Source organism: Dreissena polymorpha, chromosome 11 (genome assembly GCF_020536995.1).
Source record: "Dreissena polymorpha isolate Duluth1 chromosome 11, UMN_Dpol_1.0, whole genome shotgun sequence".
Taxonomy (NCBI): domain Eukaryota; kingdom Metazoa; phylum Mollusca; class Bivalvia; order Myida; family Dreissenidae; genus Dreissena; species Dreissena polymorpha.
In genome coordinates this window covers 22,838,081-22,855,023 of record NC_068365.1, presented here as the reverse complement: position 1 = coordinate 22,855,023, position 16,943 = coordinate 22,838,081, and the positions used below count along the sequence as shown (strand labels likewise).

The 16,943-nt window shown below is 34.2% G+C and overlaps 1 protein-coding gene across 1 annotated transcript; it reads left to right on the top strand.

The window, feature by feature from the left end:
• The first annotated feature begins 9,313 nt into the window (after nucleotides 1–9,313).
• On the top strand, nucleotides 9,314–13,351 carry LOC127851568 (toll-like receptor Tollo). Its single transcript, XM_052385403.1, has 2 exons — nucleotides 9,314–9,547; nucleotides 11,466–13,351. The coding sequence occupies exons 1-2, from the start codon at nucleotides 9,405–9,407 to the stop codon at nucleotides 12,721–12,723; spliced, it is 1,401 nt and encodes a 466-aa protein (XP_052241363.1). The 5' UTR covers nucleotides 9,314–9,404; the 3' UTR covers nucleotides 12,724–13,351.
• The last annotated feature ends 3,592 nt before the right edge of the window (nucleotides 13,352–16,943 follow it).

The window sequence follows — 16,943 nt, the reverse complement described above, 5'->3', positions numbered from 1 at the left end:
ATTATATAGAAAATGTTGTAGAACTACATGTTGAATCTGATGGTGTACTTTTGCCACCAAATGCAAACAGAAATTATCTTGCAGCTGAAATATCACGCTCGCTTGCGGTTGATGACCAAGTAACTGTCAGTATAAAATAATAATAATTGACAAATTCGCAGACTCACAGACAGTAATCACAGTCTATGCAATGCTTTCATTCATTCTTTCGACGTTTGTTTGCAATATTGCAAGTTTCAGCGCTCGTTTATTACATGTAATGATCCAGGTTCCAGACGTTTTGTTCAATTTCTAACAGATTGACATGTTTACACCCGACACGTGTCATTGAAACTGTAAAACAATTGAAATTTAAGACAGAATAAAAGTCTTGTTTTGTCTGCTGGTTAACACTAAAACAGTTGTACACAACATGTTCATTCAATGCCAAAACCGTTGATATATTCTAATATACAAATAACGTTATTTACACGATTGAAACAACGAATAAGTATTTTACACATGATAATGATACATACTATAATTAATTGCGTTTTTGCACTAGACGCTTTGGCGCTGAAGTATTGATAAACCAAACCTTGTTTATAACATACAAAATGCACCGCACAACTTAAAAAATCATGCAAATCCTACCTTGTTTATGTAAAATTTGGTACTTGCGACTTAACCATTTTTTCACTAAGTAGCATGCCGATTTATTTTACTATGTTCACGTTTTTTTAACTATTGACGTTATGATCAACCTAATTAGCAGTGTATGCTCCTGTAAGTGTCGAGGTTTTCCAGACAATTAGGGCGTTTGCTCTCAAATAGGTTCATTTATTATGTATGGTCCATTAATTATGTATATGAAATCATAAGGACTCCATTATTAAACGCATGCTTACATGGTTAAGATTGGTTTCTTACTTCTAAACATCTAAACAGGTGTACGTTTACATTCACTTGAATAAACATATTCAAATACTGTATTATGTGTAATGCATTTAAAGGCCAAATGTAGCCATCTTAAATTTAAACTTCATCGTATGAATGGAGAAACAACGCAGTTAATGTAATATTTAATTCATTTTTGTATCACTTACCAGATATGAGAGACGTGTTGTTGTTAGTAAATGTTCTTTCTTACGAACGTTTAAGATATAGAGAAACAGTAACATTTGTTTGATACAACAGATGTTACGGTATATTATGAATCTGTTCGTTGTATACTATTTACAAAAATCATTTTGATAAGCGTAGTTACTTTTTTTTAATTGTTAACATGTGTACATCGACAAATTACAGCCTTATGTTTATGCAAAGGAGATATTACACAATTCATGTTTGTCACATTAAGGTTTACCTACAAACATTGAACAAAATATTTCCATTCTTGGGATACGTCACGTTTCTGAGATTACTTTATACAAAATATGATAGAAAAAAACCGGATTGAGAAACTCATAAGAGTTTATCATGTGAAATCAGAGGATGTGGGTGACTTTGAACAAAATTGAAATGAATCAATACGTCATCCGATTTTGATGTGTCAAGCATTACATCGGCTGAAACAAAATGCTGTGATATCCAGGATTTAATCGTTAAGTGGGTTTGATTAAAATACTTTGCCTACTATATACGTTTTTCATTTATTGCAAATAAATGGAGTACACGATAAGTATTGATGCAAAGCATCAAAGGGCGTCGGGAATTTCAGTGTAAAAGGCACTCAATGTAGTTACATGGAACGATTTTTTTCTACTGTAAATATTAATATATTGGCCGATTATTTTAATCAAAATAGAAAAAGATACTGGTATAACCATTATCTATGATTTTGTGTTATAACTCCCAAATAACCATTATCTATGATGGTGTGTTATAACTCCCAAATAACCATTATCTATGATTTTGTGTTGTTACCCCCAAATACTTCAGAGTTTATTTTATTTACATTGGTTTCCTTTTTTACTGGCATCCGTGTGCAGTTTTCATTAATGGAACCGAACTGTGTAGGTTTTAAAAAATCTGCTTCATCTTGTAAGCGTTATTTCATATTTTTCTCAACTTCAAGGGGAGATGATTCCGAACTTATTCTTACGTTGCTCATTTAGGATAGGAGTTGAGTACTCATTGATATGAAAACAATGTAAAAGTTTTAATGTGTTTACGACCACCCACCCTCACCCTCTCACACATATGTTTCATGGGCATAATAAAAAAAATGGTTACAATAAAACAGCATATTTATTTAAACTAAAATGTCTACATCAAAACAAATATTTAACATAGAACACAAATAAAATAATTTGATTCTACTGGGGGCTCGAACCTTGGGCCTCTCACATGTGCAGCGAGCGTGTAACCACTACACTACGGAGCCGCTTGAAAAATCCCCTTCTAACTTAGATATTAATAAGCTAATAATAGTCGGTTTAAATGTAAACCCGGAAGTGTAAACGCTGGATAGTGAGCGGGTTTAAAGGTCCAACCAAAGGGTCCATACCACTGGCAAGATACGGGTCTGGCATGCGGCCTTCTATGTGTGGTTCTTAAAAAAAAACTGTAGGAGGACTTGATATTAATGAGACTGGGGTGCTGTGATGATGCTCCTCATTCATAAGTGGCTGCTTCCTTTATCAATACTCATTATTACAATTTATAATACGTGTCACGCTTTCGCGCTCTATAGCGCCTTTATTAGTAACTAGGTGGTTGCTAGGATAGTGGAACAAAGAAGTTTTGTTTTTATACAAAACCAGAAAGTTTCACCGGTTCGCGTATTTGCTCAGTCCCTGTAATCTTTTATTATTGCCCTGTGATGAGTTATTAATTAAAAGAATAAGCTTTGCATTATTGGCATAAATGTTGTAGTAAATGCAGTACTTATTTACACTAATTTACACATAAATCACCACTATTCAAGATATTCTGACAACAAAAAAATATACATTGATCCGTAAAAGAACTTCTCCCATCAGCAAAAAAAACGTATCACATACTAGTCGTCGCACTTCAGTGTGACGCAAATGAACGTTCAAGACGCCGATTTTAACAAGTGGTGTATCTAAGTGCGTCATCGTTGGATATGATGTATGTCTCATATTTTGTTTCTAAAAGAGTCCTCGGGTTTAACAATGTTTATTGTACATTAGTATTGATTAAATTGTCAGTATCTATATTGTCACGAGCCGAGCGGAAGCTGTGATTTTACTTCAATTTCTTTAACTTTTACAAACTTGAAGCTTTTGTTCAAGTTTAACATAGAACTAAAATGGACTCTGATAAACAGTAAACTAAGAATAACATTTTGACTATTCAGTTGTTTTAAAATTGTCAAAAAATACAAACTCAAGATTTATAACCTTTCTAAATTTAATTCATTCATAACGAATAAATAAATAACAACTTTCAATATGTATATTTCTTAACAGACAGATTAATTCTCAGACATTTACATTACAATACAGCAATATACATGTGTCATGTTAAGTATTTGCACTCTCTATTTTATAATGTCCTAAAAAGATGACAAATGCAGTTTAAATTATTTAAAAAATTCAGTCTTAATTTTTATAGCTAAGTCTTATTGAAAACTGAATTTTAAATGCTTATATAAGAAAAACAAAATAGGTCTCATATTTTAAATGCTTATATAAGAAAAACAAAATAGGTCTCACACCTAGGAAAACAAAGTTCAGAGTCCTCGAATGAGAATTTTCAGTGCCTTTTATACTCTCCAAAAGCGCACACATAACATTGTGCAATAATAACATAAAAGCGCACATATGAATTGTGCAAAAAAAGCGCACAAACAACGCTCAGTAAAGCGCACAAGAGCGCACAATAGAATTTGAGTGTTCTTGACACGGTAAATGTCACTCATATTAAAATTATATTTCTGACGATATTACAATGAAACAGTAGTCAAATACATATCAATTAAATCAATAAATCATTTATAAAGATGACTATTACCTTTTTAAACAATTCTTAAGAAGGACTATGAGTATTTAACAAATGATATCGTATGACTAGTCTGTCAAAATACTGTAGTCACTGTAAACTACCCAGAGTGCACTTATGTCAGCATCAGGAAATCAACTTCCTGTTTATGCAAAAATGGCTGCCACATTAACAGACGCTAATAAAATGAGACTTTTAAAAAGGATATTACAAATAATAAAGAAGCGCAAAAGGTAGGCATCGGCTGTTATCAGCTCTAACTTCCACACAGCATCCAATAAAAGCATTAAATAACAGTGACATAGTCATTTAGATGCAAAACATAAACGGTAAAAATGAACTATGTACATGTACATAAACACATGTTTTCATAAACAATCTAGGGCATGACAATATATTTCATTTTACATTGTGTGGTAGATCCAGTGCGAAGGATAAAATCACGATTTAACGTATAATCAAACTTGTACCGTGTGAAAAAACACACACAGTTTCGTTTTCGATTCTTCTGTGTTAATACAAACAAATTGTATGTTGAGCATTACAAATGACGTGTATTTTAGGCTATGAAACACTAAGCTGTATACAGCTTATAAATTGTAATATGTGTGTGGGTGTGTTTGTAATTCAGACTTTATTTACAGGTCGTCGCTGAGTCTTCACGACTACATGATGTGCTCTTTCAGGGAGAAAATATTTAATTTGAGCTAAAGAAGGTAAAATTTACCTCGGCTGCCCGGGTGTTCGCCAACGAAATAATTTTGATCCAAATAGACCAGTGCGTGATGGCAAATAAGACATTTATGTGAACTGGTATACATAAATAGATTGTATTATGCATAAAACCGACAAAATTAAATCCTCATCTAAAAATAGTTGTCTACGCCCCGCCTACTCGTTTACGGCAGTGATTAACGCCGCCTTTTCATCCGTATTCCCCGGTGACATCGACTGCGCATGCGTAGAGATTAATTAATCCCTTGGAGAGATGAATTCACCCATTGCGCTGAATTGCGATAAATTCATACCTTAAAGGGCTTAATTCATCCATTGCGATGAATTCAATCCTTTTAGGGCTTAAATCACCGCAATTTATCCCTAAAAACCACTGGAAAAGGTTTAATACAGATGAATTCGGATAAAACGGGGTGAAAACGGATTAATCCCTAAAAATCGGCTGAATAATGGTTCTTTTTTAGGGATTCTAAAGAGATTTATCCCGGAACAAAATCCCTAACCCCACTGTATCTCAGTGAACGTAGGTCATATTAACACAAGCCTCTGTGTCTGTTGGTTAATTACCGTGATTTAATAACTATTTAAAGTGATAAATCGGCAAAATATATACGTATAATGGGAATCAGCCTTTTGACGTATATTCACGTTATAAATTAGCAACCCGGTTCGATCCATACTGGTGGCGTTCTCAGATTGTTCAAGTGCTAGTTCTACCAAAGAGCAGGCCTGAAAAACCTAAGGATTTCTTTGTAAATCGGGCTAAACTCAATTATACATGTTAAAGCTGACTTCCTAATGATAAAAGAAATTCTACATAAGTAAATCTTTGACTGATTGATCACGCGACGTTTTACTATTTTGACAATAGCCTCTGGAATACCCACTCTATTTTTGAGAATAGTTCACATATCAAATATGCATCCAAAACAAATAGACTTATATCGTCTCAAATCGGAAAATTATGTTTTTCCGGGATTAAGTCTCAAAGGCAGAAGACACGGAAGAAGTGCCTATATTAAGCATGTCGTATAAATCAATGTGATCATATATATGTATAAAGTCTATATATGTTACAGTACATCTTTTAAGCTAGGAATTTCAATAAATTCTTACACGATTAAGGATTTTAGTGAAATTACTGTGTCACTTAGGGAATTCACGAAATGCCTGATTTATTCAGGACTTTTTCGCAAAGACTAAAATATGCATTAAATCATTTCATGAATGTGACCACTATTCCTTTCTTCTTTGGGCTTGTTCGCTCCCTTGGCAGACTAACACAGTTCATGCGAATATTTGGTCATTTCGGTGCATTTTACTGTTAAATGACCGATATGCGTTCGATGGCAGGTCATCGTGCACAGGGTCGTTTCCGGGAGATATATCGTGTATGTCCGAAAAAGGCCCTTAAAGCTGCATGCCAACTCGTGATTCACATTTACAATGCATACAATTGAAATTGTATTACTGAACGAATTGCTCAATGCATTTATTTCGTGTTTAACTGTGTTTCTATAATTGTTGCCTTGACTTAAGCATAGAGAAACACATTATACTAAGGTTTTGATTCCGCTGATGTAGTTTTAAGGGAACAATAAAATGAAAACTTATTCAATTCTATGCTGCTTAAGCATGCGGAGTCACAATGTATTAACAAATATCTTTGATTGCATGATATTGAATAGATAGGTCAAAGTCATGGTGACAAAGACGCTACATTTCAATACACATTTCGATAGGGATTAAGTATTATAACACAGTCAATTCGATATATCAATATAGCAATAGCCATTAACTAATGCTATGGAAATCATCAACCGCTTAATGTATGAAAAACGAACAATCGTGCAAACAATTGAATCCGTTTGTTTTAGAACTTAATTCACATGTCCTACACATATTACAGTTGTCATTTTTCATACAGTTCTATTTGTTGCAAAATATTTTCATAAATGAAAGGCATGCTGTCATTAAACCGTGTACATACGAATAAAACGTGACTGCTGCTTCCGTTATCGCAGTACAAATATAAGCACAGACGTGACTACAAGCCTCTTGCAAAAACATAACGGCCTATAATAGCTCGTGACTGAAGACCGGAGTGTATTTAGTGAACATCATGAATTCGTGACACGACAAGGAACATTTAACTCCATGTGAGAGGTACCGATTGAGTCAATTAGTTTTATCATAATTACGGCATCGCTCTCGGGAATGAAATATATATATTATTAAAGATGTGTGAGAAAAATTGAATGTTCGCTGAAATAGTTTTATTTTGGTGTTGCCAAGTAGCCTTGCATATCTTAACAAAGCGTCAACTAATAATTGCAATAATTAATTCGTATTGCAGTAACAGCAATTCCTAATTAGAACAGTTTTAACTGCATGCATCCCATTTATGTTCTTCTTTTGGCTTGGTTTGAACATAACCAAAACCGTGACATTAATCTATTACAACACGTCGATCACGATGAAAGTCAACATATGTAACAGCAGAATATAAAGGCATTTATCTATTGTTTTACATTTTCAATCCTAAAGACGAGTAAGAATATAGGTTAAATGATGAGAAGCAGAGTGCAATAGATAGCTTTGAGCAATATATGCACCGATATATTAACTCGACTTTACAATTTATATTTCATTGATCATCGTTTGCCTAAAATCGCAAATAAATCTCACAAGTTACTCGCGCTATTCGCGCTTGTTTGCGTGAAAATAATTCAAAAGGTCGGTAAGTAAGTGTAGGCAGAATTTTAAATATATAGATAAACATATTGTGTCATCGTTTACGTTGAACTTCGTAACTTTCCACTCTATCGTTTTTTGCCCATTAAATGGGAATAAACATATCTTAAAAACTTGCTAAAGTTATGGCAAAAAGAGAATGAATAAGAAGAGCTGAAGCAACGAATGGTGTATACATGTTAAAATCATAATGGCAACATCTCTTAATTTCTTTGTGCTATGTTTATGGTTGTTGAATGTGGCAGCCATTTTATTTTAACAAACATGATCAGAATGTTCGGTAAAGATTCGATTAAAACGGTACGACTAAGAAAACAATAACTGCTTATTCGCATTTTCTGTAAAGGGCAATTACTTTGAAGTACCTGGGATAATCTCGCTTGTTATTGAACGCCCTTTCGTCCGCCTATCCGCCCGCCCATCAGTCCGCCCTACCGTCCACCTATCCGCCCGCCCATCGGAAACGAAGGTTCATACTAAACGCCCAGTAGTATAAAATGTAACAAATTATTTTTTTAATTCAGGACAGGCAGTCTTTTGTTTCACGAAAATTTGGTATTTATCTCTGCAGATACCAGTTGCTCATAAATAGAAATGAAATGAAAACCAATGTCATCAATGCTGTTTATTTTTAATTTGGCATCACACACCATGACTTTTTTATATTTCGGCCAACCACGAACATATTCGTAAGGACAAAAAGTAAGCAAAACACGTGATAAAGCGATTACGCTATCACGTATTTCTCAACGGTGATCACTATTATGCACTTAAACTATTTTCTTTGTTGACTGTCCGACATATATTTCTCTTTGTTAGATCTGTTGAATGCGGGTGAATAAGCCTGCAGGAATCGCCTTTTCAAGTTGCTGTATGCGAAACAGGGTTACATGTCCTGTCATAAGTAACTTACAAAAAAAAACATATTAAAACAATTCATGTTGACTGGTTGTCATATGAAAACAAACGTTCGTTTTGTCAGATGCGGTTTGTGTTATGCATGCACTTTACGCACATGTGTTTATATTTATGGCATAACGATTGACCAGCCTACAAAGTGTTCTTGGGAATAAATGTATTTCATCAAATGCTCATTAATATGTTAGGTTTGGCATGTGTATTGAACAGCTTTGAACACGAATCAATTATATTTGCTTTTTTAATCCATTTCAGCGGCATGAGGTATGTCGATACAAGTGTGATTGAGCGTCAGCATGACACGTGATAACCTTTTGATTTTAATTACAATTTAAACATAAATTTGGGTAAAGTTTGACGACGAAGTTAAACATATATGATAATTTAAAAACAACGTGCTTAATGCAAATATAAACTATTTGATTACGGAAAGTCTAACTACAGAAACATGTATACAATCTAGCACTGTCTTCATTAAAGAAAAATTGAACAGGCACTTTGTTTCAGTCCTAAATTGTATACCGTTATCAATCCAAGTTTTCGGACACTGAAAAATAATACTTTTTTTTCGTGTGCGACAATTGAGATACGAACTATATAACAAGATAGTATAAACATTTTGAGACATAAGGTTGTTTGTTTTGTCAATTATTAAATTGAAATAAAACAAATAAATAAATATGCAATATTTGTATTGTGTTGCACTTTTCTTTCTCTGCTTTTAAATAAAGACAACTTCACATCTTTTACCTGAAATGGTATAAAACATGTAAAAAAAAACATCCATATTTCTTAATACGATATCATTTATAATTCTGTTTGGTGAAACCATTGTTAATTACCGGCATACATGGCAATTTAACAAATCACGCAATTGCAATTGTTATTGTCATTTGCAATCAGAGAATTCATCTGCCATGTATAATGACCTTTATCTTTAAGTATAACTTTAGGATCGACGGGTCCCTAGATAAGCGAAGAACATGGCAAAACTCCGCTTAAATAGCACTATAAAATATACTAAAAGCCATCAGATCGTCTAATCTCGAATGCAATGGAATAGCAGCAAACACATCGTGAATCTCAGTCACGCTCATTTTAGTATAAATATAGTGCCAAACGTTGTGGAGAATCGTTTCATGATTTTGGAATCGGAAGCAACACGTACACGATGCCAGACCACAGCCGAATTGTACGTAAAGTTTGTAATGATTTCTTTATGTATTGTTTTTAACATAATTGTTTATTTACGATTTTATTTACAATAAACATAAGTTATATATGTAAGTACAAAAAATCGAATATTTTATTTAAAAAACGAGTCAATTAATCGACAATAATCATTCAACAAACATTGCATGTCTTCAATCAAATCTCAAATATTTTTATTATTTAATAGTATGTTTATTTATTTCTATTTCTGTTCTAATGTTTCTATCGATTATTTTAATTATAACCAAAAATAAAGTATTGCTTTTCAACGGTTGCACAAACAATATTTAATGTATTTATATTTGCATTGAATGCCCTAATCATGTATATTTGGTTGGTCGTGTGCTCATTTCCTTCTGAAAATGTGGATGATAGTTACCAAAATATATGGAGATTAATAAAACCACCGTGCTTGAAAACGTGTTAAACGAATGAAAGCGATACAGTTTACTACAATTGGAGTGAACATATTTCAAACATCCGGGGTTTTTTTTCAATAAATTTTAAAACATGAATTAAAATAAAATATGCATATTTTAATTTTAATTAAATGTCTTTTTGTATGTGTTGTTTTGTTAAGCTTAAATATTGTTTGTATAAAACCGTATACTTGAAATTACTTATTGAATTGCGCGCAGCGATGTGTGCGGTAATGCATTAACAATTTTATAAATGTCGTAGGTTGATATGTTTCGGGATCAATTAATAGGATTTGGATTTCTGTTGTAATTGCATAAGACCAAGAGTGAGTTATTAAGCTATGAAGTTGTTGTGATTGAATTTTTAAATTGAGGGATACATATGTATTTACATGAAAGGCTTTGTAGCCGGGGTTTGAGTTTATAACGCAACTTGGGTTTTACGTTCCAAGCTTTTAATACTATTAAGTATAAATGATGTAAATGATGGCCTGAAACATGAATAAAAATCATGTTATAATTAACAAATGACAATTATAATAACAATTTAAATAATTCATTGTAATTCATAATAATATGCAATACAATACAATTACAATTCAAGAAAATACAATTATATAAAATAATACGCAATCAAATGTAATTCAAGAAAATACAATTATATAAACATAGAATAATGCACTCACCAGTGACCTCAAGACTTATTGTAGAAAGTGGCAATTGTAAAAAGCTAACTACATCTTACAAGGTTTTACAAACAAGTGACCAAATGTTGAGTTATGATTTAAAATTATATAGATGACTATGAAATCATCTCACATAAAAAGCATGCACTGTTAGTAATTAAACTCACTCATACATCACAAAGTATCTCTCACACTGAACTTCTCTCAGTCTTGATTGGGTTAGTATTGTTAAAAGGATTAGTGTCAGAGTGAATACCCTGTTACAGCTTTATTTTACTAAGATGTTCTCCGTATTAGAACTTATTTTTACGTTGATAGTACAACGCTTGTTTTGTTTCGTCATGTAAGGTTGACAAATGAGTTTATTAATAGAAGAATGATATTACTACCGGATTTAATATACAAAATATTTGATCACAAGCAGCAATTAAATTTAAAACCAAAATACTTTATATCGATTCCAACACGATCTAAGAAAGTATTCTTAAGTTTTAACGCACACACTGATTTATCAATACATATATTATTCTTCCTAAATATCAATACCGTCTATTACGTTATTTAAAATGAGAGCACGTGTTCATTATTATACAAACCATATTGAAATAAAATTACACATGCAGATTGAGCGCAACCTGGAATAATGACAAAAGTTATTATATGTGCACCTTGAAAAGTTGCATAATATGAATTGTATGTGAATATGCATGCACTATCTTTTACATTTAGGTTGTAATATGACTAATGTAAAACGTTTACATTATTAATACCATCACTATTATACGCGTTTCAGATCGTGTGGACCATGCTGTTATCTTCTTTGTGTCATCCAATTCAAACATTTCTGCTGTCTGGAGGCGATGTTTGTTTCGGAATATGCAACTGCGTTGAAGAAAAAATGTGGTTTGACTAAAGTCCGGATATATGAAACCGAAGTAAAACTGGTACGATGCGAGGAGAGAGATCTCAGATCTATACCAAGCTTTGCAATTCAGAATCTTCCTACGGGATTCTATCCTGGTGGGAAAAACTTTACCATTGACTTGCGTAGCAATTATATACAAACTGTTCCTGATAAAGCGTTTGGAGACCTGCCAAAGCTGTCCAGCGTTGACCTCTTTGGAATTATTTTATGGAATAATTCAATATCGTCCGTAAGCGATTCGGCATTTCTTGGTCTAGAAAATACTAGAGTTGTTGTAGATCTCGCAACAAATAATTTGACGACAATCCCACAAGCACTGCGTATTCTAAGAAAGATCGAAGTGTTAGAAATAGCAGACAATCCCATTATGACCTTAGATTCTTCCATGATTCAACACATCAGTCCCGTGCATGACTTCAGTATAAATTTGACCTTGTATAGTAGCTGGCCTGTAGTACTCAATAATCTTCATGTACATTACCTTTGGTTGTATGGTTACTCTGGAAATTCGTTTCAGAATTTCGATGTACATGGCATCGGTCAACGTGGGATTGAGTTAGATATAGGAGGGACTGATATTGTAGATCTAAGTGATGTGGTTTGTAACAATCAAATAAACGTCTCAAAGCTTTGGCTTTGGGGAAATTTCAAACTAGATATTAGGCCCTTTGAAAGGTGCAGTCAAGGAAAGGTCATGCAAAATATTTTGGAATTGGAGCTTGATGACATTAACTTCGAAAGCATCCCCAACTTCGCTCACACACTGACTAAACTAGAATGGCTCAGGTTTGCATTTCATAATATCACCGAAATTAATGCTAACGACTTTCGAGGACTCAAAGAGCTTAAAGTACTGTATCTTGATTACAACCGAATCACAACAATACATCCACATGCATTCGACACAAACACAAAACTTCGCGAGTTATATCTAAACGAAAACATGTTGACGCATATTCCAGATAGTGTTGTAAATTTAAATCTTGGGTTGTTAAGAATGGATGCTATCGATTGCACATGCTCAAGTTTGCAAAATCTGAAACAAGTAAATGCAACATTTGCCGATAATATACCCTGCCTTGGCGACACGCAGTTTGTTCAATACGCCCTCGCTGCCTGTCCCTGATAACATTGTCAACCGATCGCCATGTAATCGCATTAAGAAATACTTGACGACATATTTTCACAATTGTTAAAGAAAACGCGGATAGTAAGATCCGATTTTGACGATTGTTTCACCGAAATTGTGTATATTTTGTGTAAGTTGTTTACTTCTCTGCCTTGCATAATGTTGAATATACAAACCAATAATTATGGATTATGTTATACACACTTTTTGGATGTGTGTTTCGTTAACATCTGTGTTTAAATAATATATTTGCGATGTATGCATGCATGGTGTGTATGTTAACACAATAAATTAAACTTGACTTTAAATTGGGATATGTAACAATAGTACTAAAATGCGCGTAAAGGCTCTAAATTGTCATGTTGTTGTATGCTGATTCGAGGTTATCACATATTTGTTCATATGCCGTTGAGTGGTGTTTTATATATCATAATGCGAACATGGAAGTGTTTTCGTGACTAAATGTTGAACTTTAGTGGGTTGCTGATTGTTAATCGAAATATGAATATCAAGATGACATTTGCCTGTCTTATTATAATAAAGTATATTAATAATATGAAAATAAACTTGTTTGATCCGCTACATATTTCTATTATCCTAATCATCGATAAAAACATAATTGTTATCCTCGTTAGTCTTAATGTTTTCCATACAAATCATAATCCAAAGACAACATAAAAGTGGGTGTTTGTATTTGACAAAACTTCCGACATATAAATGCAAAAAACAATTCCTCTGACGCCCGTTTGCCTTCTTTGTGCAACGGAGGTCGACCTCAATGGCGAAGCTCAGTTGATGAGTTTCCAGCGCCCGTAAACGGTACAACATCCTTGTTCAGACGTCTAAAGAACTGAAACGATGCATATTAAATTATGTAAGACATGTCGTTATGTAAACTTAAACATGCAAATGTGTGGCATGTGAATAGTGCACATTTATTCATACAAATCAGACGGCAAGTCAAAGCCTAAAATCAAGAGTTAAGGTTTGAATAACCTGATCCCCGCCGATGCCCAAAGCGCACACAGGACGCCCCCAACGCACATCAATCACGTTGATTTGCTTAAAGTCGTATAAGTTTACATATGTGAAACATTATTTTTATTTAAAGAAGCTGCGATCATTTGCAAGATTTATCGATCACCACCAATGAAGAGAAGTGTACATGACTTCACGTACAATAATCGGTAGTAATGAACGATTCAGGTAAAACCGCGAGCGGGATAAGCAAACCTACTGCTCATGTTTCTTTTCTGTCTTCTTTTTTCTTTTAACGGCCGGGGTGGGGGGGCGTATGAGGATCCATGGCACAAGACCGGTGTCTGGGTGCCGTCATCACCCATGCCCCCGGCCCCGAAACCTCTAATTTATGAGAAATCTAAAAATAAGCAGCTATTACTATAGTGTAAACATTAAGTATTCTTTAGCAACACATGTAAACTACTCATGATCAATCTGATTGCTCAAAGAAACATAACAAATAAACATAAACAGCATCCCATACGCACCCCGAATATCAACAAGAAACACACTTATCACTCAAACTATAACATCCATAAACTAATACTTAAAAAGAGTGTAAATAAATCATAAAAATTCGAGTATTATATGCATGAATATGACGAAATTTTGCAACAGCTGTATTATACCGACATCCACATCTAACCAGTCAAACCAAAACGAAAAGATAAAATTATCGTATTAAAATAAAGAAAGAAAGAATAACTTGTAAAATTAAATGTTCGTTACATAAAAAATAATAAAACTGACAATTAAACATACTTAGATTTCGATAAATATGTACGAAGAAATATCTCCAGGAAGAGAGAGTCTAAAATATAATACACATTACTTAGAATTAAAATTAACATTAAAACACAATATGAAGTAAAAGATGAAACAAAATAATCAAGAAAAACTTAGCTGATTCAGACTTAAATGAAATACACCCTTTGACTTTCACGGTAAAGGAATCGGTTCGTGTTAAGATCCCATCTCACATTGACTAAAAAGCCGAACTGAAAGTAAACTTATTATTGACTTTATCATGGCAACATTACAAACGTAAACGTAATGTAACCGATTATTTAAACATACACATGCTCAGTAAGGGCGGGCGGGCGGGTTTATCACCCTTTCGTTCTCCAAGTACGTGGCCATGTAATCTTATAATGCCTCGGTCACACTATCACGAATAAGAGCTACAAATGAGCTACGATTCAATCGGCTACGAATGACTACGAAATTGTCGAATTCGTAGGCCGCTACGAATATCAGTACGGAGTACAACGAAGTGACTACGGACTTCGACGATTCTGCCATCCAAATGTTTGAAAACGAACAAGAAAAGGTACGGACTGCTACTGATCGACGCGATTTAGTACGGAGCGCCACAAATCGGAACGATCAAACTACGAATCCGCTACAATCCAGTACGATTAAATACGACGCTACGCGAATTAGTACGATCTAACTTCGGATCCGCTACGGTCTAGTACGTGTAAGTACGAACTAGAACGATCCGCTACGAAGCAGTGGGAATTGCGAGGTACTGGTACGGACAGGTAGGAACGAACTACGATTGAGACACAGAATGCCTCCCAAAAAGAGAACATGCAAGAGGCTGCAACAACGCGTAACAGAATTAATGGAATCAGCCGTGTCTGGGGAAAAGTCTACCTCCTCCATCCAAAACCAAAAGCCGGGACGTCTTTAAAGCCGGTCTCTTATCCACCACCTCCTTTTTCTTCTCTGACCTGATAAAGTATGTAATTATTGATGAACAAATATAGATTATACTTAGGAAAGTTTGATTATTTTTATTTTTGTATTTTATTATGTCGGCTATTAATTTAACAATTATTAAATCACGTAAAAGTAAGAGCAAGATTCAAAAGACATATGAGGAAGACACTCACCTGCAAAAAACATAATGTTTTACTAGTTAGTTAAAATTCTAATATTTTCAAAATACGTAACCTTTAGCACAAAGCTATACTTGTTATACGATATTGAATCATTATTACCTCTGTGCATATCGTCAAGCAGCTCGACTACGGCCTCTGCATTTTGTGCCATTTCAAAATCCAAGTGTAACAATTTTATCGCAAACGCAATTTGCTGGCGGTTCATGTTTGCGAACTCAACAAATGCAAGTGCGGTTGCTTTATAATTTCAATGATGTATTTCAGTAGCAATTTATTATAGTGGACCGTAAATGCCCGTACTGTTTCGTGCTGAAATGTAGTACATCGTACAAGATCGTGCAAATTCCTGCCTATCCGTAATATAACGTACTAGAACCGTGGCTTTCCGAAGCATATCCGTGGAATAATCGAAGCTTATAGGTAGCGTAACCGTACCGTTCCGTAGTTCTTCGTATCAATCCGTAGAAGTCCTTGAAAATCTTTGGGCCTACGAAAAGGTACGGACGACTACGGTGTCGTTACGAACTAGTACGGTTTAGTACGGACCGCTACGGATACGCTACGGTCGATAAATTCGAAGCAATTTTTTAACATGTTCAAAATTTGCCAAGACTCGCTACGGACATCCAAAAACTACTACGACTGATTACGGATCAAGTACGGAGAGCCACGGTCAAGTAAGGATAGCTACGAACTGTGCCGAAAAGTATTCGTAGCTCGTTCGTAGCACTGATTCGTGACAGTGTGACCGAGGCATAAGGAAAAATATAGCCAGTTTTTTTTCTCAATGCAAAAATATCGCGGGTGGTAACAATAATTTATCTCCTGATAATGCTTCTGAAGAGTCATTATTCCTATGCAATTATAACCTCGATTAAAAGGCTTGTTATTCAAAAGAGTTGATGTACTTTTGATGCGTAAATCCGAGAAACACGTTTGCGCATTTTACACACAGCATCAACGCGTCACTGTAATGGTATAGTGCGAACACCATCCATTTATGTATGTATGTATGTATGTTTGGCCTGCTACAAATGTCCACCGGTTAATATATGTATGGCATCGTATTATATCAAGGTACAACGATTAACGTTTGCACGTAATTACCAACATTATAATGCTTGACGCTAAGATAAGGTACTACTTATTCAGTAAACATAATTTGGTACATTTTTTATGAAACGAAACAGTCCAGACAACATTTAGGTATATTTTGTGCGACATTTGACATTCATAAAACAATTTAGGTATATTCCCTTGGAATGAAAATACTCGAAAATAACCAAGGTT